Consider the following 26,884-nt stretch of genomic DNA (forward strand, 5'->3'; position numbering starts at 1 on the left):
TTCTTCTTCTTAATGTTTTGCCCAAGGGCGAGTGGCGGCCGTAGTCTTTTCATTTCCGCCTCCTGCTGCTGCTTTGACAACAGCAACAGCAGCGGGAGGCAAAAATGAAAGGAACAAATTGAAAGAAGCACTTTGCCACTGTTGTAATTTTGAAATTGACAGCATTTTTTTGCCCAAAGTCTCCAGAAAAAGCTGCTTTCCTCTTTGCCTCCTGTTGCTTCTCCAGCAGTGAGAGACATTCTGTGATGCTGGAGAGGCATTGGGAGGCCAACATGAAAATAATTTTCTTCCTGAAACATTGGATTGCAAAACACGAACAATTTCCAAAGGAAAGCAGTGCTATGGGGTTTTTTTTTTATTGCTCATAGGGGCAGAAATGGAAAGAATCCTGCTGCCACAGCTCCCCAAATGGGCACCCTCCAGAGGGCCACTGGAATACTCCTGTCAGTGGCATCGTGGTAAACATTAGTAGGAGATGAGGTGGAGTAAGCACAAAAGCAGGCAAAAGACCAGCATGCTGCCTTTGAGAGTGATTTAAACTGAGTTACAGCAGCTCCCTTCCCCAGTCTAGCCATTCTGAAAGAAACAAAACCCCAGTGATTTTTCATTGTTTATTAGGATTAACTAATCCAGTCAAAGAATAGAAACAACACTACATGATTTACTTGGTCCAAAACAAATCACAAATACTCACAGTTCACAATCAGGCCATAAGATAGAAAGCTTCTTGTTACACAGGATTCTTCAAACAAATTTGCAGCTCTTACAACTTGCTTGGGGATGATTCACAAACAGAAAACAAGGGCTAAATTCACCAAACAAAAAATCACTTGCAATTTTTTCAACCAGTTTGTTTTACAGTTCTGTTTGCCATGATTGTACAAATCACTGGTGCTGCTAGCTATTGGCCAAAGAGGGTAAAAATGTAAATCTTGTCAGTGGGCAGTGTCTTCATGTTACAGCTGTTTGGGCTGTTTCTTGTTTTCTTGGCCATTTAATTTACACTTTTTAGATATTTTCAAAGGAAATATATATTTTCTCTTTGAACAAGTATGAGAGATTTGTTGACTCTAAACAGAACGCCTTCTTAATTTACTCTTCCTGCTGCCTTGGTGAATTATCACATCCCTTAAGGGAATACAAGAATATGTTATTGGGGTTGGGGTTGGTCCTGCTTTGAGCAGGGGATTGGACTAGATGACCTCCTGAAGCCTTTGTTTTTGCAAGTCATATCAGAAATGCACAACTGATATTCAGGTCCTGGCAGGTTGGTGAGAAAGGAACTGACTTGCCCCTCTCTTTTTAGTACTACTGTATTTATTTTTCATTTGTTATCTATTTGTTATTTGTAAAGTATTTTCACTTATCTTTAAATGGTAAGAGAAGACATAAATTATTCTTTTGTTGAACTCCATTATGATTTTGAAGAGCAAAGTCTGCAGAAATCCTCTGTATTGTACATAAGGCATCATTTTTTATTAATAAGCTCTGACAGTGAAAGATTACATCAATTTTAAAATGAATTTTTGACCAGTTTAGCTTCCTGTAATTCCCAAGGGCACATTAAATAAACCTAATGAGCGAAACTTACTTCTTATTTAAACCCTAGGGAACTCTTCTGACTTCAGTAGAAGTCCCTGCAGAATATGGGGTGCTAAATTGTTTTCTGTATCAGAGAAGACAGCCTATGCCATGCACACCCTGACAAAACAGCTTTCCAAGATTTATGAGGACTTGCATGGTACAACACCTGAAAGGAAGTTTAATTACACCTGGCTTCTGGTCATTTCTGCATTTTAGGATGTGACCATATGCTCTGCCCTCAAAAGTCCATCTAAGAAAATAAAATTAATCAGTGAGCCTTTTAACTAAAATTAAAGTGAATGATTTGTCGTCTATCCTTGCATTCATTATCTGTGGAATGTAAGTGTTCAGTCATTGTCACTTCTGATGTGCTTACCCTAACCTCGCTATCACTGAGATTTATCTAAAAGTGTAATCAAGTGTAATTTTATACTGAGGACTTCTCAGTAAATAATTGAGTTGTCCTCTCATCTTAGTCACAAATACTTCTTTGTACTGGTAAGAAATAGTTTAATCAGTTACAAGTGTGTGCAGCAGTGGAAATGACCGCTTGCTTATATATTTATTATATCTTTTGTTCCAGAAATTGGGATGTCCATATACATTTGAATACAGTAATTCTGTTCAAGTACTAATAATCCAAACTGCCATAAAGCTAGAGTAGAGTTTACAGTGAATGACAATGATAAACAAGTGGAAAGTACCACTGAGATGATTGGCTAAATAACTTTATAGATATCCTTGAATTTCTGCTTAAATTTACAGGTAATACTTTAAATCTAATCCTAATGGAAGTTCACTGAGAGTGCAATATTTATTTTTATCTCTTTAAATAATTCTCACATTGGGCACAATTCTCTTCCCATTGAAGTCAATGGAGGACCCTTCCTCCCCGCCACTGGAGGATGGAAGGTAATGCGTGTGTCTCTTGTGGTTCTCTTTGTTAGAAAGTGTTGGAACCCTACACGGAGTTGCAAATTCCATCCTGTTGACAAGCTGGGGCAGGTGCGGCTCGTTAGAGTTCACCATAACTGTAAAGGAGGTGGGAGCAGCCCTCAAGCAGAGTGGGCTTGGGCCTGTGGAAGACTCTGAGGGACGAAGCTGCCAAGGTTGAGGCTTCGTGTAGCATTACCTTGGGGATATCTGTTTGTTCATGAAGCAGATCGCAGTAGGGGTGACTTTTTAATTCTATCGCAAGCAGGTAGCTTTTGCTTGGAGCTCGATGGTGACTGTTAGAAGATCCGTGTTGGGAGTGGAAGGGAAATATTTTGTATCGGAAGGGTTCTAGTAACACTCACATTCTCTGGTAGGGAGAATAGTATGAGAGCATAGAGAGATGGTAAATGTTGGGTTTCTTTTTAATCCTGTAATGCCTTTAAATTTATCAACCTTTTTGGGGACTTGGATTACATTTCACTATATGAATAGTTATTTCAGTTGCTTTAAAACTACCTTTCAAAAACGTAGTTTAAATTCAAGTTTTTCATATCATTTTCATTTCAAAGTACATCTTCATTTAGAACAATGATTCGTGTTACTATTATATGCAGATCTTGGACAGGCAAGTCTAGGCCCACCCAATGGGGGAAGAGCTAATGGGGAAAAAACGGTAAGCCAGGGACACAAATGAGTATGTGGGGCAACAAATGAAAAGCAGAAATGGTAGAGCAGTTAAAGGTTAAGGTAGTGAAGTCAAAGGTTAAAAATCAGGGAACCAGAGGGCGACACCAAGCATAGAAACCTGGACAGCTCCGACTGCTCCTCAAAGGCATCTAAGGAGTCAGTGGGCACTGCCCAGAGAAACTCTGCCTGGAGATATGATTGGACAAGGGAACGAAAATAGGCCCCAGAGTCACAGAGCACACACACCCCATTCACCTTCCTCCTCCTGGTATGATGGGTGGCCATCTTGGCCAGCACCGGGAGGAGGTTGACAAAGAGGTCCCGTGACTGTGTGAGCCCACTGCATTTATCGGGAGGTGCAGGGAAAAGTGCACCAGGAACCTCAGTAAGAGGTTCTGGAAGAGGGGCTGCAACTGGGTGCACCCTACATAGATGTGTACCAGGATCTCCCTCTCACGGCAGAAGGGACATGTGCAGGGGGAGTTTGTGAACCATTCCAGGTACATGCCTACGCTCATGGCTCCATGGAGGAGCTGCCAAATAATATGCCCGGTGGGCCATGGAACCAGAGTGGACTACAGGCTGGCCCACTGGGGCTCCTTGCCCTCCTCCAGGGTCAGCCCTCTTGGTATCAGGTGGGTCATGAGGGTGAGGAAGTGGATAGCGTGAAGCAAGAGCATGTACAGATGTTTTCTGGACATAGTGCAGAGGTGAACTAGCTGCATGGTGTGGTGCATTGTGGGCAGCCAGGGAGGCTCTCAGGACGGGGGCCTGATGATGACTTCTGGAGGCCCAGGTGTGAGGGATTGCAGGAGCCGCTAGAGGAAAGCAAGAGAAGCAGGTGGCAAGGCTTTCCTCGCCTCCTGAAGTACATGGCAGGGGACATGCAGGGTAGACAGCCCTGTGCTCTGCCCATGAGGTCCACCAAGTACTAAGCTTATTTGTCTGGTGTGTAAAATAAAATATATATTATAGTCTCCAGAGATATGTTATGGACTGTAGAAATTAAATGCTAAATAACCTTGTAATAATGAACAGCAAATTCTGTGGGAAGCCTGTTTGAATACATTGTTAGAGAAGAATTACCCTGATGATATAGGAAATAAACTATATGCACATATAGTGCAAGGCTTCGCTGCTTTATTGTCTAGCTTTGTGCAGGAGATACTGAGAAGACTTATCTGCTGTCTTTCAAATATTAATATAATTATTTTCTCTTTGCTACAGTAATAAAACTAAAACAAATCCAATATGTTAAGAGAAAAAACATTTTTTTGGTATCTCCATGTCTTTGAATGATATTGCTATTCTAGAAATACCACAATGGCATCTATCAGTCCTGTTCACAATGAATTTAGTGTGGATGCAGAATCTAGATATTTAGAAATTATTTTTCCAGAAATGCACAAGTTCACTAGAGGAGGAAACGAGGAAATTTGATAACAGATTCTGCAAATTTCTTGTTTTTTGTTTTCTTTTTTTGTTTTGTGTGGGTTTTTAAAAATTATTTAAGCTCCCAGTACCAGACTGTCTTTTACACACCAAAAAGAAACTGGAAAGTAATTTGGACTGTGGTTTCTAAGATACTGCAGTCTCAATAAACATTTTGTGCTGCTTGCTTCTTCTGGATCCAATTCCCGTGAAATCTATGGGAAAACTTTCCTGACTGTAGGACAGATTCCTGTTAGAGTAAGAGTTTTATTTGAGTTGTTAATGTAATATTGTATATATAAAACAAAAAGAAAAGAAAACATATAGAGCATATAGCTACACGTGAATATTGAATTTTATGTCAATTGAACTTTAAATGCATGATTATATTAAAAAATGGTGGACCAAGTCTTCAGCAGGTTTCAGTTGGAGTAAACTTCCTTTAATATAGTTACACAGTCTACACCAGCTGAAGGTCTGTGCTGTGTGTGTGTGTGTGCTCCTCTATGGATGGGGGCATACATACACACACTGAATGGGAAACATCTTTTACTTAGCATTTAACTCTCTTACCTATGGTGTCCAGTATGCACTGCCTTAGATGCCATTCTGAGCTGTAGTGTTTGTAATCTTCACTGCCTCAGTGCTGTAGAAATGCTAATTGTCTCCATGAAAATGTAGACTGCTTGCAATTGTGTGCCATTGGTTTAGATCCCTGTGAAATCTAAAAATAAAAATGTCATTTTTGTTTATAATTTGAAAGTATGGTGCATACAAATTTGACAGGTTTTTAGTATAAAAGACAGTGGTGTGTCATTCTTCAGAGAATTGACTCCTGGAGGCATGTTATTGACTTTGCTGATAACATCACTTATATTTTATACACTTAAAAATCAAGAAATGCGCATTATGCCCTGAGGGCAGGATACACATTTAAATAAAGAATATAGCCATTTCCAGGGTTATCCGTTTAGATAACTGGATGCTGTTAAAACACTGCTTAGTGCAGTATATTAGCATAAAGAAAAAGCAATAATAAAACTGCTTTCTTCTATGATGTTTGTTATTTTGATTCCTGCTTATGAAATATACCCATTTGCAAAGTCTCCAAGTGAATGTACAGAACGTAATACAAAGTTAGCAAGTTAATACAACATTAACATGGAGCTCTGTTAGACCAGGAGTCATGGTCAGGTGGGACTTCATATTCTGGCCCACAGATGAGCATGAGTCCTACTGATACATATGGTCAACTGATGTTAAGTGGCTGGAGGATAAACCTCGGGTGACCATTTTGTCAATCTCTTATTTTCAAAATTCAGTGTATTAGCTGGAGTCTAATAGTCAAAAAATGTGTACATTCATTCAAATAGCTTTATACTACCTGCTGTAATCATAGTTCTGGAGTAAGTCTTCAAATCAAAGTGTGTGTTCAACTGCAGTTGTTACGCTGTTCTAATCGTAACCCAGTTCTGTCCTATCAGTGCTGGCAGAATCCTAAAACAAGTTTAAGTAACAACTTCTTGTGGGTAGGAATCTTGGAAGCATCTCAACTGCCTGCTGTCAAGTTAATATGTTTAAAATTGGATTGGCTGCAATAACTTATTTTTCACTTGATCTTTATAACAGTTTATAGAGAGCATGTGTAGCAGTAACCTCATGGAATTGAGAGTCAGGACCTTGGGTTTTGTTTTTGGCTCTGCACTGGTTTGCTTTGTGATTTTTAGCAAATTCTTAACCTCTGTTCCACCCATTCCCCAGTAGTAAAATGTGGGGTGTTGCTGTATCTACCTTACAGGGTGGTGCATGTCTTAATTTAATTACTGTAAAATACAGTGCCTTGAATAAAATGCGCTAGACATGTGCAAACTATCTATTTACTTTTATTGTTGATTTATGGACCTAGATAAAATAGTCTTAAATCCTGTCCGTGATAACAAAGATGTCTCTACTTTGGATGTAGAAACACAGTTATGTTGAAAGGCTCTGGGGATTTATCAGTTGAGTGAAAAGGGTAAAGAGGTTTAGGTTTAATGTTCTAACTCAACAGCAAAGGTCACACCATTCAAGGTCACAGGGGAACAGTGGATCCAGCTGGAACATGTAGTTTGACTTAAAGGAGAACTGCAGCATATATGGGAATAGACTTGATCATTACCAATGCATTTACATAGTAAAGGACCACTGTGAATTTAAAATGCATATGCTGCAAACAAAACATTTTTGCCTATCTTAACTCTGAAATATTTAGAAATAGAAAGTGAATGAATTTTTAAAATCAGATTTGTGTGGACTTAATGTTTTTTCCATTTTGTATTTTTCTAAGCCTGGGTTATAAAAATCAATCCAATTTTAGTTTACATTTTCGATTCTTGGTTCTACTGTTTAGGAATACAGATGTTTGCTTACAAACAGCTGTTTACAATGGGATTTTAGAACAAAAGCTTGAAAAATGTTTTTTGGACTTAGGGTTTGTAAAAGTTTGTTCTTATGACATTTAACAGCCTGTAAAACAAAATAATTGTCAAGTCTTCAATCTGGCAATGAGTTCTGGACAGACCCCTATATCTGCAGGATTGAAGCATAAATTAGCAACCTGCTCTCCATTATATTCCGGCATCTGTAGTATCAGTTGTAGCAGGAGAATTGCAGAATCCTGTATTCAGTTCTCAGCAGATATGTGATGTAGAAAGAAATGTTCTCTTGTTAAAACTGTATTTAATTTGAACGGTATAGTCTAGCAACATTTTGAGATCTGAAACAGGCTTCAATTTGCTTTAAAAGCTTTATTGTTTATCTGGGAACTTCCACCCTTTTAAGATAATTTGCATTTTTCTGGAAGGCATAGCTGGAAGTGAAAAACTAAAGGCTGAAGCTTCTCTATGTAATTTCTCATAGTCCACATGAGCAATAAAACTGAGACACGTGAAACAGATGGGAAGCTTGGGCCCGAGAAGAAGCAGGAGAAAACAAATGGGAAGGGAGTGGTAGTGTGGAAGATTTGGGGTGAATAAGTGCAAGATGGGATTAGGATGGGGGGGCTGAGGAGGAGCAAAAGAAAGAGATGGGGGGAAGGAGAGTAAGGTTGGATCTGTTTGTTGTACAGAATAAAATACAGAGCAGTAATTCCATGTTGGAATTCTGGTAACTATGCAACTATTGAGATTTTGTTCTCCAGATTAATGGGGTTGCTAGACGTCTGGTTTTCGACTGGAATGCCAGGTTCAAAAGGGACCCTGGCGGCTTCGGTCAGCACCACTGAATGGGCTCTTAAATGTCTGGTTGGGGGCACAGCAGGGCTAAGGCAGGCTCCCTGCCTGCTCTGGCTCTGTGCAGCTCCTGGAAGCAGCCAGTATGTCAGGCTTCTAGGCGTAGGGGTGACCACGGGGGCTCCACATGCTGTCTGCACCCTGAGCGCCAACTCCACAGCTCCCATTAGCCAGGAACAGAATTACAACCCCATACTTCAGGTATACACTATTTATGCTATTTCTAAAACATAGAGGACCTTGCTCAAGAACTTGAATTAAAAAGTTCCCTTTTAATGGTGGCATATTGAATGAGAGTCTGGACTGTCTGCTGCATAAGTGCCCATCATACAAATGAGACATTCCTTTACCTTAAATCTAAAGTCCTATCTATGCTATAAAGTCAGCTGCATTGGGGAACTTGATTACAGCAGGATAATACTGCAATACAGTTGAAACAAGGTTACACCTTCACCAGGAATTGGGAAAACAATAAAAATAGGGACCTGCCATGTCCACACTGTATGAAAGAAACACGTTTGTAACTATGCTGGGAGACTACTAGGACTTCAGGTACTACATTGATGGGCACCACTGTAAGAACTTGGGATAGATAGATACCATGTCGTAACTAGGTCCCACAACATGGTTGGTTTTGTAATTTAGACAAAGTCTACAGGTTTTTTTATTTGTGAATTTGTAGTCTTCGCTCATTTTTCATTTCCAGCACACTTTACAATTCCTACATCATTCTCAGTTTGCTGACCATTCCCCATTATATATCAAAAAAAACACTTCATTCTGCTGTATCCACTTCTTAGTAAATGCTGAATGTACATAAATGAAATGGGTGTTGCCTGTAAGCATACAGCGCCATAAAATGTATGTTAGTGAGACTGTTTATGTTGTGAATTAGAGTACATTCAGAAAAAAATGATCATAGGCTGGAGTAGAAATTTGCAAATATCTGAATTGGGTACAAGTTAATGATCATGATGCAGATACAGAAAGCATTCTAGATCACTTATGAGCTTAGAGTGATGGCAATATTAATATTAACTAACAGCTGCTTTTGCTGTAATGAAGATATAAGATTGAAAACTGTTGGTGAGAATCTTTTTGAATTGGATTTTATTTACTGCAACATAAAATTGACTAGACATATTGTTTACACATGTGACAGACATGCAGCAAAGCCCACTGATCTGGCTCCGCACTGTTGTGTATCCAGATGTTTTTTCAGGGCTTAGTGTAGCAAATGTTCTTTCATTGCTTTAGCTGTTGATACTGACATCTGCCTTAGCATTTCCCTAAGCCATAATTTTAAGATTACTTACAGTTTCTGACTCATCATCTATCTGCCATTAATCTTTTATAAAATATCATTTAAAAGCATGAAGACTCAAATCCCTTTTGGGAAAGCAGAGGGGAAACCTAATTGAGGGAGGGAGATAGATGACAAGGATTGCTTGTCATTGCCCTTATTTTTTAAGTTATAAAAATATTTGCCATGAGCTAATATTTGCCATGAAATTTTGCAGGTCACGTGTTCATAATGTGAACTGTAGTGCTTGTGAGTACTCTGGGTGAAGAAGAACCCAAATGAGTCCTTCATTTATAAATGTTCTTTCTTGTGCATGTTCGCTACATATTTTTCCTGATGAAAATGTTAGAAGGATTTTAATCATGTAGATTTAGAGAATCATAGATTGAGGGAAGAAGTCTAATCAGCTTGGAATGTATGTAAATATAGTTGAGCTTAATCACAGGTTTCAGAGTAGCAGCCGTGTTAGTCTGTATTCGCAAAAAGAAAAGGAGAACTTGTGGCACCTTAGAGACTAACAAATTTATTAGAGCATAAGCTTTCGTGAGCTACAGCTCACTTCATCGGATGCATTTTCATCAATTCATCCAATGCATCCGATGAAGTGAGCTGTAGCTCACGAAAGCTTATGCTCTAATAAATTTGTTAGTCTCTAAGGTGCCACAAGTTCTCCTTTTCTTTTTATAGTTGAGCTGATAGTTATTAATTACTTTTTAAAAAGTCTCTAAATTCTACACATTAGCAGCCAATAGCACAGAAGCAGCTATTAGTTTTTCTTTGTTACTGTAAGAGTCATTGTTTAAAGTGCTCAAATGCAAGTTTTAAAATAGAAATTAGAACTGGAAGAGACAGAGACCAGATTTTTCAGCCGTGAGTGCCTAACATTAGATTGTTAGTTACTTAGATTATAAGTCATTTGGGGCCAGCGATCATCCTTTTATTCTGTGTTAGTACAGCACCTACCACAATGAGATCTTGGTCCATGACTGGGCCTTCTAGACAATATACCACAATATAAACAATAAATAATAAGAGTATAAATCCACCGGTGGGCACTTAAACAAGTTACCTGATTTTCAGAGGTTCTAAGCATATACTTCTGCCACTGAAGTGCTCAGCATTTCTAATTTTTATGTAGCCCTTTTAATCTTTCTTTCTCAGTAGAGCTGGTCAGAAAATGGGATTTATTTTTTTTCTGCAGAAAATTTTGACTTCTCAAAAAATCTAAAAAATTTCATCGGAAAACTGGAAGTTTTAAGGTTCTGGGGTTTGGATTTCTCAATGAAAACCTGGACTCTTTTTCTGATCTGTTTTTACCTTGCAGATCTTTTAGATATTTCAGTTGTTGCTCTTGAGGACATACTGGACTCATCTTATCCTTTGCTTTCTTTTCCAGGAGCAGGTTCAATTACTGCATGCTAAAGATTGTGCCTGAATCAAAACCTCACATCCAAACACTTCTGAACTTTGTGGAGATTTGGATCCAGATTTGGATCTGAAGACTGTCACTTGGTCCTGTCATTATTTCATTATGGGTTTTCATTTTTCCTATCCTCTTCTCTCCCATCCCCATATTCTTGCCTTTCTTTATCTGTTACATTACTGTGTTCTTTTTGGTTTGTACCGTGTAGCGATGCCTCCTCCTGTAGTCCACCTGATTCAATTTCTCAGAGTCTCTCCTGCTTCTGCAAAATGGAAAGCAGCATGTGAATACGTAACCCCCCCCTAATTCTCACAGAAGAATGGGAACATTGCACTTCTATTTTGCATTAGTAGCTATTTTGTATGTAGTTAATGCAGCTTGCTTTTAGTAATGTCCGCTTCTCTTAATGGAACCAGTCAGTGTCTAGACTCTCAATTCTGTCTTCTTCTTTGAACTTTCTTTAGGAACTCACCATTTCATAAATCACTAGGTTTGTTGGACTCCTGCTATTATATTCTCTAATTTGCATTTGCAATCATTCGCAAACGCAAAGCTGTATTACCATTTCCAGTCAAGAACTTCAAGATTCTTGATCAAGGTCTTCAACCAGCTCTCAAAAAGACTGATTCTCAAATTAGTCTATTTTCCCCAACCACTCAAGGTACAGAATCTACCCTTGCTTCTGTAAACGCTCAGGAATAACCCACTTGGGAGCTCATCTGTTTGCTGTCTTTCTAAGAAAGTTCTCCTTCTCATAGCTTGTTATAGTTTTTTTGATTCTCAGCTTTGCTCTGTCACTTGTTTCTGTTTGCCCTCTCAGCACCTAACTGTCTCACTCAAAGCAAATTCCTTTTTAATAAGAATCACGCTGTTTCCTCCTCTAGGCTCTGAGTGACTCTGTGTGAATTCCTGTTGACATTTATGTTGTTACTATGTATTGAGAAACAAAAAGAATAGTACCAGGAAGCAGTAGTTGCTATGACTTTTGAGCAACAAAATTGTATAGACAGCCAAAGTAATTTATTTTTTTGATTTTGTGAAATGGAAATGATAAAATACAAATCCTGACATTACAAATATTACTAGTACAATTGGATAAGTTGGAGTACAGAGAGGCAGTATTATAGCTCTATTAGAGGTGGACTCAAGATGAAAAATTCTGATCTGGATTGAGATTTCCAACACCCTGCACTAATCAGAAGTGTTCAGGGGTATGGGTTTGATTCAGGCTCATCTCTTATTTCTGTAAACTGACATGGCTTGCATATTTCATGCAGAAGATTTCATAAACTTTGCAATCCCACTGTGTACACATTTGAGGAATATATGTTTTATTACACTTGTAAATTTCTCCTAATTTTATGCAGATACTCACATGCGCAGATACTGAGGCATGAACATAACTTTAACCTTAAACTTACTTGTGAGTGTTTGTTTATTTTTTCCTTTTCAATCACGTGAATTTCAAATTTTCACTTCTGTCTTTTCAGGTCAGGATCGCAGTGAAGCCACTTTAATAAAGAGGTTTAAAGGTGATGGTGTCCGATACAAAGCAAAACTGATTGGGATAGATGAGGTTTCTTCAGCGCGAGGAGACAAGTTATGCCAAGATTCCATGATGAAACTCAAGGTGCAGTGCAACTTTTAATGATTAAATGTTAAAGAATCAAGTGGGGAGAATTTCAGATTGAACTCTGTCATTTTACTTTCATGGCACTGTATCAAATTCCCTTTCACTTAGACCACTGTACACACAGGTGTCATAAAATAGAATTTGGACAGTTCTGTACAAGGTCCTGACTCTGATGTTGATAAGTTGGGATTGCTTCACATTCTGATGTTAGGAATCCAAGATGGCTCTAGCAGTGGTTTTGGCTCTAACCTAGACTTTTAATCTAACTTCCTCCTTTCCTCCCGTGTCCCTTCTCCCCCCAATACCCCACCTAAAATATGGGGGCTTAGATTTGAGGTGTTGTCCCATCTCTAGTTTTTATAGTCAGAAAAACACAATAAATAGTGTCCATAATGTGGTAGGCATTTTACGGAACTAGAAAAGAGAGTCCCTGCCCTGATGAGCTGTACAATCTAGATGGATAACAGACAAGCTGAAGGAAAGGAGCAGGAGGTGACATAAAGCAGTATGAATGAATAGTGAAGTGCAACACACATCTCGTGGTCCAGCAATTTTGTAAATGTTTCCTTATAAGTAGATTGAAAAAGAGCTGTGAGCATTTTGTAATGGGGGGGGAGGATGTGGGGAATATGTTTTAAAGGAGGGCCCTTAATTTCTCAAAACAGCATCTGCTACAAAACTCTAATCTGATTTATCTGCAGGTAGGCCCTTTTCCATTCATTGCTTGGTTCCATCTGCCAACAAGCTGAGTGGGAGACCTGTGGCTTTTAGGACACCTGGCTAGGCTTTTTTGATCTTTCTCCAATAGGAATGCAATTTCCATATCTCCAAGATGCTTGATTCCTGTTAGCGTAATGGAGAGACTTATCTAAGTAATGTGAGGCAATTAGCTCCATCCAGGGCTGGTGGTCTCACAAATGCATATACTTGTCTTTTGAGCTAGAGCTCCTAGCTCTTACCATGTAACATGAGGGAATCATTCCTCTTTATTTTAATATTCATGTCCTTCTGCTGAAGTATTATGTTACCTTCGACATTCTGGTCAAGCTCCAGTAAAGCCACCCTGGTCTAGTGGTCTGAGTGGGGAACTTGGGAACCAGCAACTCCTGAGTTTTAGCGCTGGCTCTGACATTAAGTGGTGGTATGGCCTTGGGCAAGTCACTTAACCTTTCTGAGTATCAGTCTCCTTATCTGTAAAATGGGGATAATAACACTGACTTCGGACCAGAGTAATGAGGATTAATTAGTTAATGTTTGTAAAGCATTTTGAAGATGCAAAGCATTAGGCTAAGCATTTTTATTTATTCACAAATGTAATTTGTGACACTGAATCCTAGGCTGGTAGCATTGGTAACTGATAGAAGTAGGACTCTGAAGATGGAAAGAGAAGTTGCTAGGTGAATGCCAGGTTATGTTTCAGCTATAATAATATACAGAATGCACAAACAGTAAGTCCACCCACTGGACAGAAGAATCCAATAATAGGGTAAGTCCACTAGACAAAAGGAGAATAAACAGAAAAGGCACCATATCTTTCAGTCCAGGCTATTGTGAACTTGTAAAGAAGATCTTCCTTTAAAAATGAAAGGTCAGTTGGCTCATTCTGTTCTATGAAAGAGAAAGCCTTTTTCCTCTTGCCTTATTAAAAAACTAAGCAAGAAAAAATAAATTTGCAGAGCGAAAAAGCCTCCTAGAATCACAGGTTATCCTCAGCTCAAATAAGAATAAATTCCAAGGAGGACTGTATGGCTCAGGGAATTGGTAAGTTTCTGTGTGGATCATGCATCGAACAGGTTGTGAGGAACATGAAGAAAATTAGTATCGGGGGAAAAGGGCAGAAGACAATGGTGAAGGGGAGGCTCAACCTGGATTGGCCTTTAAATTGTGGCTGCATATAGTAAGGAAGAGCTTGGGCTTGATTTTGAGAAGTGCTGAGCATGCCCAGAAGCCAGAGAGAAGCATCAGGTGCTCAGCTCCTCTGAAGTGATGCTTTTTGTTGTGTGGGCACTTACCAGAAAATAAAACAAAAAGTAGTGAAATCAATCCAACCATTCTTTGTCTCAACAGGGAATTGTTGCTGCGGCTCGTTCGAAAGGAGAACATAAACAGAAAATATTTTTAACTGTCTCCTTTGGAGGAATCAAAATCTTTGATGAAAAGACAGGAGTAAGTAAAATAATCACATGATGGAACAAACTTGAATCTCATGATGGATATATCCGTAAAAGCTTTTTCTAAATGGGCAGTAATATCAGACTAACATAGGAACACATAAAGCATCTGACAAACTTGATAAAGCTTTATCGTATATCAAAGCAAGCCGTTAGTTGACTCAGGTGCAAGGGAATTACACTAGAGTTTGTTATAGAGCCTGATCCTGAGTACCTCAGTGAACTAATTACATGAGTTATGTTACTCATGTGCCTACATGTTTTCTGGTTTGGGCCCATAAGGTATTGTGAATGGAGGAGTCAAATAACTGCTCTACATTCAGATCATGTTGGTTTAGGCTGAAGAGGTGAGGGTGAATATGCTTGTCTTTTGGCAGCATTGATGTAGTACATACTAAAGAGCTTCTGTGATAAGTTGTTTGCACTTCACATTTAAGCTGCTTTAAAATTGTTAAAATATAATGGAAGAAAATACCATCAATTTGCTTGAGAGGAAAATACAGCTGTGTGTTATAGTTCTAGCAAAAAGAATGGTTCATGTTCCTCCTTATTGTATGATACTATTTGATGCTATCAATAATTATATTCCCTAGTTTCAGAAAGCAGAAGTAAACGTTCTTACAGCAAAGAAATGTGAATATAAAGAACCTGCTTATAAAGACAATTGGCCACAAACAGAAAAGATTGACCATTGTCAGAGAATTATCTCTGTGTAGGAGATATCAAAGCAAATAGAATTGTGCTCACAAATAAGAATATGGTAGCTATGGAAATATTAGGTAAATAATAACATGATATGCTTTGGATCCTACAGTAATTGCAAAGGGATACGTTCTGTGCCCTGCGTATAGCTAGAGGAGCGGGATGAGGACTGGGCAAGGACGAGGAAGGAATTCTCCTTCCCTTATGAGGCCACCAAGGATACAGCTACACTGTAGCTGGGAGCATTCTTCTCAATTCGGGTACCCCAACATGCGCTAGCTGTCCATAAGCTAGCCCACTAAAAATAGCAATGTAGCAACTTAGGTTAACTGCCTGACACTTACATACCCGAGGGACTGGGTAGGCTTTTATTCAGGTGGCTAGTCCAAGCCACCACCTGTGCTAGCCTTTGCTATGCTGGTATTTGTAACATGTTGGTTCAAGCAGAGCTAGTGTGTGTCTGTCTACCTGAGCTAGGAAACACACTGCCATTTGCAATGTAGACATAGTTAGTATGTCTGTAGACTGGCTCCATGGAGGCTTCTCCAGCCTAGTAGCTGCAGTCCATAGTACGGACCACCTGTGGTGGGAGGCTAGAAGGATCTGTGAATTCCCTGTCCATCCTGCTCCCAAATCTACTTGTTCCGTGCATACAACCATACAGTTTGTGCACACAGAGCTAATAACTGCATCAACCTTTGCATTGCTCTCCAGAATCTGGTTTCATCCTTGTGCAAGGAAGCCATAGTGATTCCAATGCCATGAGGAGTCTCCATAGCTGCAGAGGCAAGGATGGGATATGCCTAAAACATCTCTGTTTTGTTCCTAAAAGCAGCTATCAGATCCATACATTCGGAAAGGGAAAAATCATGATCACTGTCTCACACAATACTCTTTTTTACTACAGTGGGGGTGTCCCATTCACTGCAATAACAGAAAGTAATCATGATTTCATCAAGCAAACAATTGCCACAAAGTTCAGAACTTTTACAGTGATATATAATCATTAACAAAAGAGGTTTGTGTCACGTGTATTGGAATGGGTGTGTGTCTGTAGTAAAGAGGATTTAAAAGTATAAGTTTGACTGTTTAGATTTCAAAAACCAAAGACTAAAGGCTGGTCCATGAGCATCTGGTAAAGTAAGTCACAAGAGATTTCCTCGCTTTGTGCTATTTCTGCCCTGGCATGATCACGTATGATTTTTTTTTTCCCCCACTGCATTAAAAGAAATCTAAGCAAAACATGACTCCACCTAGAAAATAACAACACAACGTTCTGGCAAACTGATTTTGATCCTAATTAAGAAGATCTTTACAGCAGTTGAAGCCCTGTCTTGAATTTTAAAAGGTTTTTGATTTAATTTATTAACTATTTAACGTGATGCCAGAAATAAAACCATGCTGGTGATAGATGGAATTAACTTTGTTTAATACAAATTAAGTAGCATATACCCAGTGTCTTTGACCTCACTAGTACATAATATGCATAGTTTATGATATGGTCATCTGGACAGTATTCTGTAGGGACACAAATGCAATACATTTACTGTATTACACACAAAAAATAACATTACAAGGACATAAATGAGGTTGCAAAGCAGAGGTGATGCATGGCGGGGGTAAGGAGCATGACTTAAGCTGTTGGGGGCAGGAGACGAACCTTTAAATTGTGCTCCCCAATATCAGCAGGTGATTGACATGCTAGTCATCTGTGTTGCAAAGTCAATCATTCAAAAAGTTAGGAAATGCCAGAATTAAGATTACCTTAATTCAGCTATCTTGTGTGTAGTCTTTTTGTTACATGATCACATTTTTTTTTCAGAGGATCCCTCCCTCGCTTAGTGCACAAGATGAACAGTGCTCACATAATGAGCAGCTATTCAATACATTGTTTTCTCCTCATTGTTCAATACATAGCCCCATGCCTTATTTACTGCACCTTGTTCAAATTTAACTGTGGTGCTCATTAATATATTATCTGAGTGCTTCACAAACATTAATGCATTTATTTTCACAACATGCTGGTGAAGTGATATTATTGTGAGCATCACACCACACAGATTGTAATAACTCACTTATCAATAATATCATGGTGAAATATATGTAGCAACATTATATGTAAAGTTATGAATTCCCCCTATATGATCATATTAGCACATGTTCAATGCCAAACAGCCCGGCCTAGGCAAAAGTAGTTAAAAAGATCTGTCCTAAACAGAAGAAAGTTTCTTTACCTCAGTTTCTATATAAGTAGTAAACAGAGTCCTCAAGACAGCAGGGAAAGGAGATGGCAGGATACAGAACAATTTGCATTTTAGAAAACACAAGTGGGGGAAGAAAGAGCATGAGCCTCCTTCACCACCTGACTCCATGGTGCCTTCCTCATGGTTTGGATAAACATTACTTTGAGGGGTAACCTTCAGAAGAATCCACTTCAAAGGTTCACTGGATTATAAAGGAAAGAGGCAGAAAACCCCAAGTTCTGTCTTTCACCTAAGAAGACAAAGGCACCAGCACTTTTGGGTCTCTGGGAGAGATTCTGACTGAGAAGAGGGTCAATCACCATCTTGCTGGAAGACTATGGGTGAGAATGGTCAACTTAAACAAAGTCTTGCACCAAAACTTTCTATATTAAGTTTAACTTTAGATGCTTTTTCACTTTTATTTGCTTGTAACCATTTCTAACTTTATCTCTTATACTTGAATTCACTTAAAGTCCTATCTTTTTTGTTAATAAACTTGTTTTATTTTTAATCTAAATCCATCCAGTGCTATGTTTAAACTGAGTTGTTTGTTAACTCCACTTGAAGTAACAAACTGTTAAACATTGACTCCTTAAAAGGGCATGAAACCTCAATATCTGAACGGCCCAAGAAAGGGCTGGAGTGTGTCACTCTGCAAGTAGTAACCAAGGCTGGTGGAAGCTAGAGTAGGGCTATCGACAGAGTTGCTGAGCTAGGGCTGTCTTGCAGACAGGCACTCAGGGTGTGACCGGCGTGACTGGTAGACTGGTTTTGAGCAGCCCAGGTTGGGAGTTACAACTGCAAAGTATTACAAGGCACCCAAGGTTACGGGGCAGGCAGTGACACAACTCAAGAGTCTGGATTGCATCCCAGAATGTGACAGTTACAGCTCTACCCCGATATAATGCAGTCCTCAGAAGCCAAAAAAGGACACATCTGATGTCGTCCTTCACATCAAGCCGGGGATCGGGGCTCGCAGCCGCACGTCCCTGTTGGGGTCAGGCCTCACAGCCTGGTACAGGAGTCAGGGCTCGCAGCCCCGCAGCTCCACACAGGGGTTGGGGCTTGCAGCCATGCGTCATGGTCGGGGCTCACAGCCTGGCACAGGGGTCGGAGCTCGCAACTTGCAGCCGCACGCTGGGGTCGGGGCTCGTGACCCCCCACATAACCAGGTCACGACCCCCAGTTTGAGAACTAATGTTGTAGACGAGACAGAAAACCATTTTTGCTTTACCGCGTTATATCTGAATTCGTGTTATATCGGATCACGTTATATCGGGGTAGAGTTGTATTATCCCCATTTTACAAATGGGAAACTGAGACACAGTGTGATTAAGGTCAAAAGTATTTACTAATTTTGATTGCCCAATTTAAGACACCTACGGTCTGATTTTAAAGCATACTTAGCATTATATAGTATTTGATATGTTCAAACACAGTCAGACTTCAGTCAGAACAGTGAGTGCTCAGCACTTCTGTAAATCAGACCCCAAAATATCAAGGCAGGTACCCAGAAAATGAACACACAGTTAGTGGCATCTTGATTTAAGTGATTTGCCCAGCATCACATAGAAACTCTGTGCCATAGGCAGGGATAGAATCCAGTTCTTCAGAGCAACATTCTCTCTGCTATGAGATCACCCTTCCTCTTCCTGCAATCTCCTGCATCATTCACTACACTCTATAAGTTCTGAAACAAATGAAGCAGGGGTCCTACTTCACTACACAGCCTTCATTCATCCCCAGAGAAGGTCCATCCTCTGCACTGAATAAGCTGGAGTCCTGTGGAAAAGTAGTATTTGATCGCATAATTAAAGACTACGTTGTAAGGTATATGCACGAGGGGGTTGAATTTAATTCTGGCATTTCCTAAATTGTGAGTGCTTGACTATGCAATCGTAATGGTTTTTAATACACTTTTGTGTGTGTGATTTCCTAGTTTTTAAAGAGCAAAAGTGAAAAAACAAAAAATTCTATCATGTGACATCATCTCGACACGCACATGGGTCATCAGCAGGGTTGGAACCTTTAGAATCCACCACCCAGAAGTCCGCAAGTTGAGTTAGTGGAGTAGATTACCATCCTTTATATGGACCAGCATTAGAGGGGGAATTAGGATACTTTTGCCAGAGGTTTCACAGGTATTTGCTTCCCGTGGAGAAATGCTGAGACTCAGGAATCTTGGGTGCCATTCCAGGCTCTGGAAGTGTGAGGTGCTCTAGTGGACACAGACTCTTCTGTCCATTCCCCCTTCTGCCCCATTCCTTTCAAATTGTCCTTGTCCCAGTCTTGTTTCTTCCCCACCGTTTGCTCCTCGTTCTGAGTTCCATTCTCCTCACTTCGTCACAATCTTCAGGCTTCTCATTCCAGTCGCAGTGTCCTGGCACAAGTCCTGGTCTCTCCTCTTTGCACGCCACCCCAGTCTCCCCTCATTCCCAGTGCTAGTCTTCTTGCCTAGTTACTCCTAGTCCCTCCCACTCTTGGCCCCTCATCTGATCTCTGTCTCCTCTACTTTGACTGCCCCATCCTCATTCCATGTCCCCACTGGCTGCCAGTGCCAATCTGCCGCCCTGAGCTCCTTGTCCAGTCTCAGTGTCCTCCCCACACCCTAGGTCCTTGTGCCAGTCTCTCTTTTCCCTGCCAGTCCCAGTTCTCCCCTTCAACCTGAGACCATGTTAGACCTATCTCCCCTCGCTGCTACTCCCTTTCCCCTCGCACTGGTTCTCAATCCAAGTCTCTTTGCCCAGCAAGTTGCAGTCTCCCCGACCAGCTCCCAGTCCCTCAACCTAGCTCTCAGTTTCCTGCTCCCTGCCTGCCAGCCTGTAGTCCCAGTTTCCATTTCACAGCAGGATTAGTGGCGCCAGAACCGGGGTGGCCAGGGGGACCTAACCCTCCCACTTTTTGAAAGTGGATAGGCCTGGCCCATCCACTTTTCACCATGGCGGACTCCTCTTCTTTCCCCCCAGACCCTACCCCCTGGCCAGGCCAGAGTGGAGCCCAGCCAAAGAACCAGGCAGTTGTGGGAGCCGTGTGGACCCGCCACCTGCCCGTGGTACGGGGGGGCTGAGAGCAGTGCTCGGCTATGTCCCCGCCCCCGGGGCTGCCCAGGGCAGATGGAGGTGGAGGGTGTGCGACTCCGAACCAGCTCACCACAGCTGCCCGCTCAGCTTTGTCCCCGACCTGGCTCCATCCGGGGGGGCCCTCAGAGCCACAGCCCAGCCATGGTAAGAGCCATGGACTATCTACCTGCCCATCGTGTGGGAGACCCGGGGAGCAGGCAGGCTCCCTGGCCCCACCCCAGCTTCCGGCTTGATTGGGGGTAGGGCCTCCAGGGGAAGAGATGGGACAGGCCCTAAGGGGAGCAATGTTGGGGTGAAGAGGAGGCTCCTCCACTTCTTTGAAGGCTCCAATGCCCTTGAGCGGGATCCTTGTCACAAACCTGCAGCCCATCCCCAGGTCCAGCTCTGACCCCCTCTGCATTGGAATCAGGATTCCTCCTCCATGCTGCCCATGCCCAGAAGAGGGTCATTGAAAGCAAAGAAGAAACGGGCTTCCTGGTTTCATTTCAGGTGCCTGGATCCAATGCAGCCTGCAGCAGCCCAGAACTGCAGTTGCAGGGAACATGGTGCCCAGCCTTGGCCAGAGCACGGCCAGTGTGGATGGAGTCTTCAGATAATTTAACTGCGTAAAGCAAGTCTCTATGGAGCGTGAGCTAGCTGCTATTTTTCCAAAGCTCATCGCTTGGCCAAGGGTGGTGGATTTCCACAGAGATGGCCACAGACACATCCCTGGCACAAAGGCCCCGCTTTCCAAGTTTCAAATCCCTGCTCCGAAACGTAAGGGATCACCCATAATTTTTTACCATGTGCAAACCAGAGTGTTTTTCCCATGGCTTTGTTCTCAGAAACAGCTGGGTCATTTTGGCTGTGGTTTTCCCCAGATAATCAGACTGAGGCAGACACTCAGCATGGGAAATTGTAACTCAAGCGGTTAACGTTTGGCCAGGTTATAAGCAACTGAAAACAGGGTCTTATAATGGTAAGTGTTCGCCAACCTTAATAGTAGGTCGTGGTTCCAACCCCACCTATGATAACTAGGGCTGTCAAACGATTAAAACAATTAATTGTGATTAATCGCACAATTAATCGCACTGTTAAACAATAATAGAACACAATATAATTTAAGTATTTTGGGATGTTTTCTACATTTTCAAATATATTGATTTCAGTTACAACACAGAATGCAAAGTGTACAGTCTTCACTTTATATTTATTTTTATTACAAATATTTTCACTGTAAAAAACACAAGAAATAGTTTTTTCAGTTCACCTAATACAACTACTGTTGTGCAATCTCTTTATCATGAAAGTTGAACTCACAAATGTACAATTATGTACAAAAAAACCTATATTTAAAAATAAAACAATGTCAAACTTTAGAGTCTGCAAATCCACTTATTCCTATTTCTTGTTCAGCCAATCACTTAGACAAACAAGTTTGTTTACATTTGCAGGAGATAATGCCTAACTGCTTCTTGTTGACAAAAAGAAAAGGAGTACTTGTGGCACCTTAGAGACTAACAAATTTTTTTGAGCATAAGCTTTCGTGTAGCTCACGAAAGCTTATGCTCAAATTAATTTGTTAGTCTCTAAGGTGCCACAAGTACTCCTTTTCTTTTTGCAAATACAGATTAACATGGCTGCTACTCTGAAACTGTCTTGTTTACAGTGTCACCTGAAAGTGAGAACAGGCGTTCGCATGGCACTGCTGTAGGCAGCGTCGCAAGATATTTACATGCCAGATGCGCTAAAGATTCATATGTCCCTTCATGCTTCAACCACCGTTTCAGAGGACATGCATCCATGCTGATGATGCATGCGCCCATGCTGATGATGGGTTCTGCTTGCTAACAACCCAGAGAAGTGCTGACCAAAGCATGTTCATTTTCATCATCTGAGTCAGATGCCACCAGCAGAACGCTGATTTTCTTTTTTGATGGTTTGGGTTCTGTAGTTTCCGCATCAGAATGTTGGTTTTTAAGACTTCTGAAAGCATGCTCCACACCTCTCAGATTTTGGAAGGCACTTCAGATTCTTAAACCTTGGGTCAAATGCTGTAGCTATCTTTAGAAATCGCACATTGGTACCTTCTTTGTGTTTTGTCAAATCTGTTCTTAAAATGAATAACATGCGCTGAGTCATCATTCGAGATTACTGAAACATGAAATATATGGCAGAATTCAGGTAAAACAGAGCTGGAGACATACAGTTTTCCCCCAAAGAGTTCAGTCACAAATTTAGTTAGCGCATTATTTTTTTAATGATCATTGTCAACATGGAAGCATGTCCTCTGGAATGGTGGCCGGAGCATGAAGGGGCATACGAACGTTTAGCATATCTGGTACATAAATACCTTGCAATGCCGGCTACAAAAGTTCCGTGCAAACTCCTTTTCTCACTTTCTGGTGCCATTGTAAATAAGAAGTGGGTAGCATTATCTCCTGTAAATGTAAACAAACTTGTTTGTCTTAACGATTGGCTGAACAAGAAGTATGACTGAGTGGACTTATAGGCTCTAAAGTTTTGAATTGTTTTTTTTTTAGTGCAATTATGTACCAAAAAACTCTACATTTGTAAGTTGCACTTTCACAGTAGCGAGATTGTACTACAGTATTTGTATGAGGTGAATTGAAAAATACTATTTCTTTTGACAGGTTTCAGAGTAGCAGCCGTGTTAGTCTGTATTCGCAAAAAGAAAAGGAGTACCCGTGGCACCTTAGAGACTAACAAATTTATTAGAGCATAAGCTTTCGTGAGCTACAGCTCACTTCATCGGATGCATTTGGTGGAAAAAGCAGAGGAGAGATTTATATACACACACACACACACACAGAGAACATGAAACAATGGGTTTATCATACACACTGTAAGGAGAGTGATCACTTAAGATAAGCCATCACCAGCAGCAGGGGGGAAAGGAGGAAAACCTTTCATGGTGACAAGCAAGGTAGGCTAATTCCAGCAGTTAACAAGAATATCAGAGGAACAGTGGGGGGTGGGGTGGGAGGGAGAAATACCATGGGGAAATAGTTTTACTTTGTGTAATGACTCATCCATTCCCAGTCTCTATTCAAGCCTAAGTTAATTGTATCCAGTTTGCAAATTAATTCCAATTCAGCAGTCTCTCGTTGGAGTCTGTTTTTGAAGCTTTTTTGTTGAAGGATAGCCACTCTTAGGTCTGTGATCGAGTGACCAGAGAGATTGAAGTGTTCTCCAACTGGTTTTTGAATGTTATAATTCTTGACGTCTGATTTGTGTCCATTCATTCTTTTACGTAGAGACTGTCCAGTTTGGCCAATGTACATGGCAGAGGGGCATTGCTGGCACATGATGGCATATATCACATTGGTAGATGCGCAGGTGAACGAGCCTCTGATAGTGTGGCGGATGTGATTAGGCCCTATGGTGGTATCCCCTGAATAGATATGTGGACAGAGTTGGCAACGGGCTTTGTTGCAAGGATAGGTTCCTGGGTTAGTGGTTCTGTTGTATGGTGTGTGGTTGCTGGTGAGTATTTGCTTCAGATTGGGGGGCTGTCTGTAAGCAAGGACTGGTCTGTCTCCCAAGATCTGTGAGAGTGATGGGTCGTCCTTCAGGATAGGTTGTAGATCCTTGATGATGCGTTGGAGAGGTTTTAGTTGTGGTCTGAAGGTGATGGCTAATGGCGTTCTGTTGTTTTCTTTGTTGGGCCTGTCCTGTAGTAGGTGACTTCTGGGTACTCTTCTGGCTCTGTCAATCTGTTTCTTCACTTCAGCAGGTGGGTATTGTAGTTGTAGGAATGCATGATAGAGATCTTGTAGGTGTTTGTCTCTGTCTGAGGGGTTGGAGCAAATGCGGTTATATCGTAGCGCTTGGCTGTAGACAATGGATCGAGTGGTATGATCTGGATGAAAGCTAGAGGCATGTAGGTAGGAATAGCGGTCAGTAGGTTTCCGATATAGGGTGGTGTTTATGTGACCATCGCTTATTAGCACCGTAGTGTCCAGGAAGTGGATCTCTTGTGTGGACTGGTCCAGGCTGAGGTTGATGGTGGGATGGAAATTGTTGAAATCATGGTGGAATTCCTCAACAGCTTCTTTTCCATGGGTCCAGATGATGAAGATGTCATCAATGTAGCGCAAATAGAGTAGGGGCACTGTCACGGCTAACCTGGTGGCTGAACTTTGTGACTTTGTCCTGACCCATAACTATTTCACATTTGGTGACAATGTATACCTTCAAATCAGCGGCACTGCGATGGGTACCCGCATGGCCCCACAGTATGCCAACATTTTTATGGCTGACTTAGAACAACGCTTCCTCAGCTCTCGTCCCCTAATGCCCCTACTCTATTTGCGCTACATTGATGACATCTTCATCATCTGGACCCATGGAAAAGAAGCTCTTGAGGAATTCCACCATGATTTCAACAATTTCCATCCCACCATCAACCTCAGCCTGGACCAGTCCACACAAGAGATCCACTTCCTGGACACTACGGTGCTAATAAGCGATGGTCACATAAACACCACCCTATATCGGAAACCTACTGACCGCTATTCCTACCTACATGCCTCTAGCTTTCATCCAGATCATACCACTCGATCCATTGTCTACAGCCAAGCGCTACGATATAACCGCATTTGCTCCAACCCCTCAGACAGAGACAAACACCTACAAGATCTCTATCATACATTCCTACAACTACAATACCCACCTGCTGAAGTGAAGAAACAGATTGACAGAGCCAGAAGAGTACCCAGAAGTCACCTACTACAGGACAGGCCCAACAAAGATAAGAACAGAACGCCACTAGCCATCACCTTCAGCCCCCAACTAAAACCTCTCCTACGCATCATCAAGGATCTACAACCTATCCTGAAGGACGACCCATCACTCTCACACATCTTGGGAGACAGGCCAGTCCTTGCTTACAGACAGCCCCCCAATCTGAAGCAAATACTCACCAGCAACCACACACCACACAACAGAACCACTAACCCAGGAACCTATCCTAGCAACAAAGCCCGTTGCCAACTCTGTCCACATATCTATTCAGGGGACACCATCCTAGGGCCTAATCACATCAGCCACACTATCAGAGGCTCGTTCACCTGCGCATCTACCAATGTGATATATGCCATCATGTGCCAGCAATGCCCCTCTGCCATGTACATTGGCCAAACTGGACAGTCTCTACATAAAAGAATGAATGGACACAAATCAGACGTCAAGAATTATAACATTCAAAAACCAGTTGGAGAACACTTCAATCTCTCTGCTCACTCGATCACAGACCTAAGAGTGGCTATCCTTCAACAAAAAAGCTTCAAAAACAGACTCCAACGAGAGACTGCTGAATTGGAATTAATTTGCAAACTGGATACAATTAACTTAGGCTTGAATAGAGACTGGGAATGGATGAGTCATTACACAAAGTAAAACTATTTCCCCATGGTATTTCTCCCTCCCACCCCACCCCGCACTGTTCCTCTGATATTCTTGTTAACTGCTGGAATTAGCCTACCTTGCTTGTCACCATGAAAGGTTTTCCTCCTTTCCCCCCCCCTGCTGCTGGTGATGGCTTATCTTAAGTGATCACTCTCCTTACAGTGTGTATGATAAACCCATTGTTTCATGTTCTCTGTGTGTTTGTATATAAATCTCTCCTCTGCTTTTTCCACCAAATGCATCCGATGAAGTGAGCTGTAGCTCACGAAAGCTTATGCTCTAATAAATTGGTTAGTCTCTAAGGTGCCACGGGTACTCCTTTTCTTTTTACTATTTCTTTTGTTTATCATTTTTACAGTGCAAATATTTGTAATAAAAATCATACTATAAAGTGAGCACTGTACACTTTGTATTCTGTGTTGTAACTAAAATCAATATATTTGAAAATGTAGAAAAACAACCAAAAATATTTAATAAATTTCAATTGGTATTCTATTGTTTCAGTGTGATTAATACGGCGATTAATTTTGTTGAGTTAATCGCATTAGTTAACTGCGATTAATTGACAGCCCTGATACACCTCTACCCCGATATAACGCTGTCCTCTGGAGCCAAAAAATCTTACCGCGTTATAGGTGAAACCGCGTTATATCGAACTTGTTTTGATCCACTAGAGCACGCAACCCCGCCCCCGGAGCGCTGCTTTACTGCGTTATATCCGAATTCGTGTTATATCGGGTCGAGTTATATCGGGGTAGAGGTGTAATAACAAATCTCCCTATGTACTGGTTCAGTTTGGTGATTTCTCTCCATGATGCTTTCGGTAGCACCGGAGACAAGGATTTAAGAGTGGCCTAGTGTTTTTCTCATGTAGCCTCATGAATAGTGCGGAGGATAGAGAAAGGGTGGACACAATTATTTTGGCAGTTGTGATCGGAGAGCTGTATAGTAATCGAGGTTTAGTGATTGGAGAGCTAAAAATTCAGCTTTAATAGCTGGATTCTGTTGCCATA

General features: G+C 41.1%; 1 protein-coding gene across 11 annotated transcripts in view; it reads left to right on the forward strand.

Moving 5' to 3' along the window:
• Positions 1-26,884, forward strand: part of DAB1 (DAB adaptor protein 1) — a 703,351-nt gene that overhangs the window by 590,785 nt on the left and 85,682 nt on the right. For all 11 annotated transcript variants that reach the window (XM_043490444.1, XM_043490445.1, XM_043490450.1 and 8 more), the window contains 2 exons: positions 12,124-12,263; positions 14,334-14,432. In XM_043490444.1, the coding sequence (XP_043346379.1) occupies positions 12,124-12,263; positions 14,334-14,432 (239 nt within the window). The remainder of the gene's footprint in view (positions 1-12,123; positions 12,264-14,333; positions 14,433-26,884) is intronic.

The sequence above is a fragment of the Dermochelys coriacea genome, chromosome 8 (assembly GCF_009764565.3).
Source record: "Dermochelys coriacea isolate rDerCor1 chromosome 8, rDerCor1.pri.v4, whole genome shotgun sequence".
In the NCBI taxonomy this organism is placed as follows: domain Eukaryota; kingdom Metazoa; phylum Chordata; order Testudines; family Dermochelyidae; genus Dermochelys; species Dermochelys coriacea.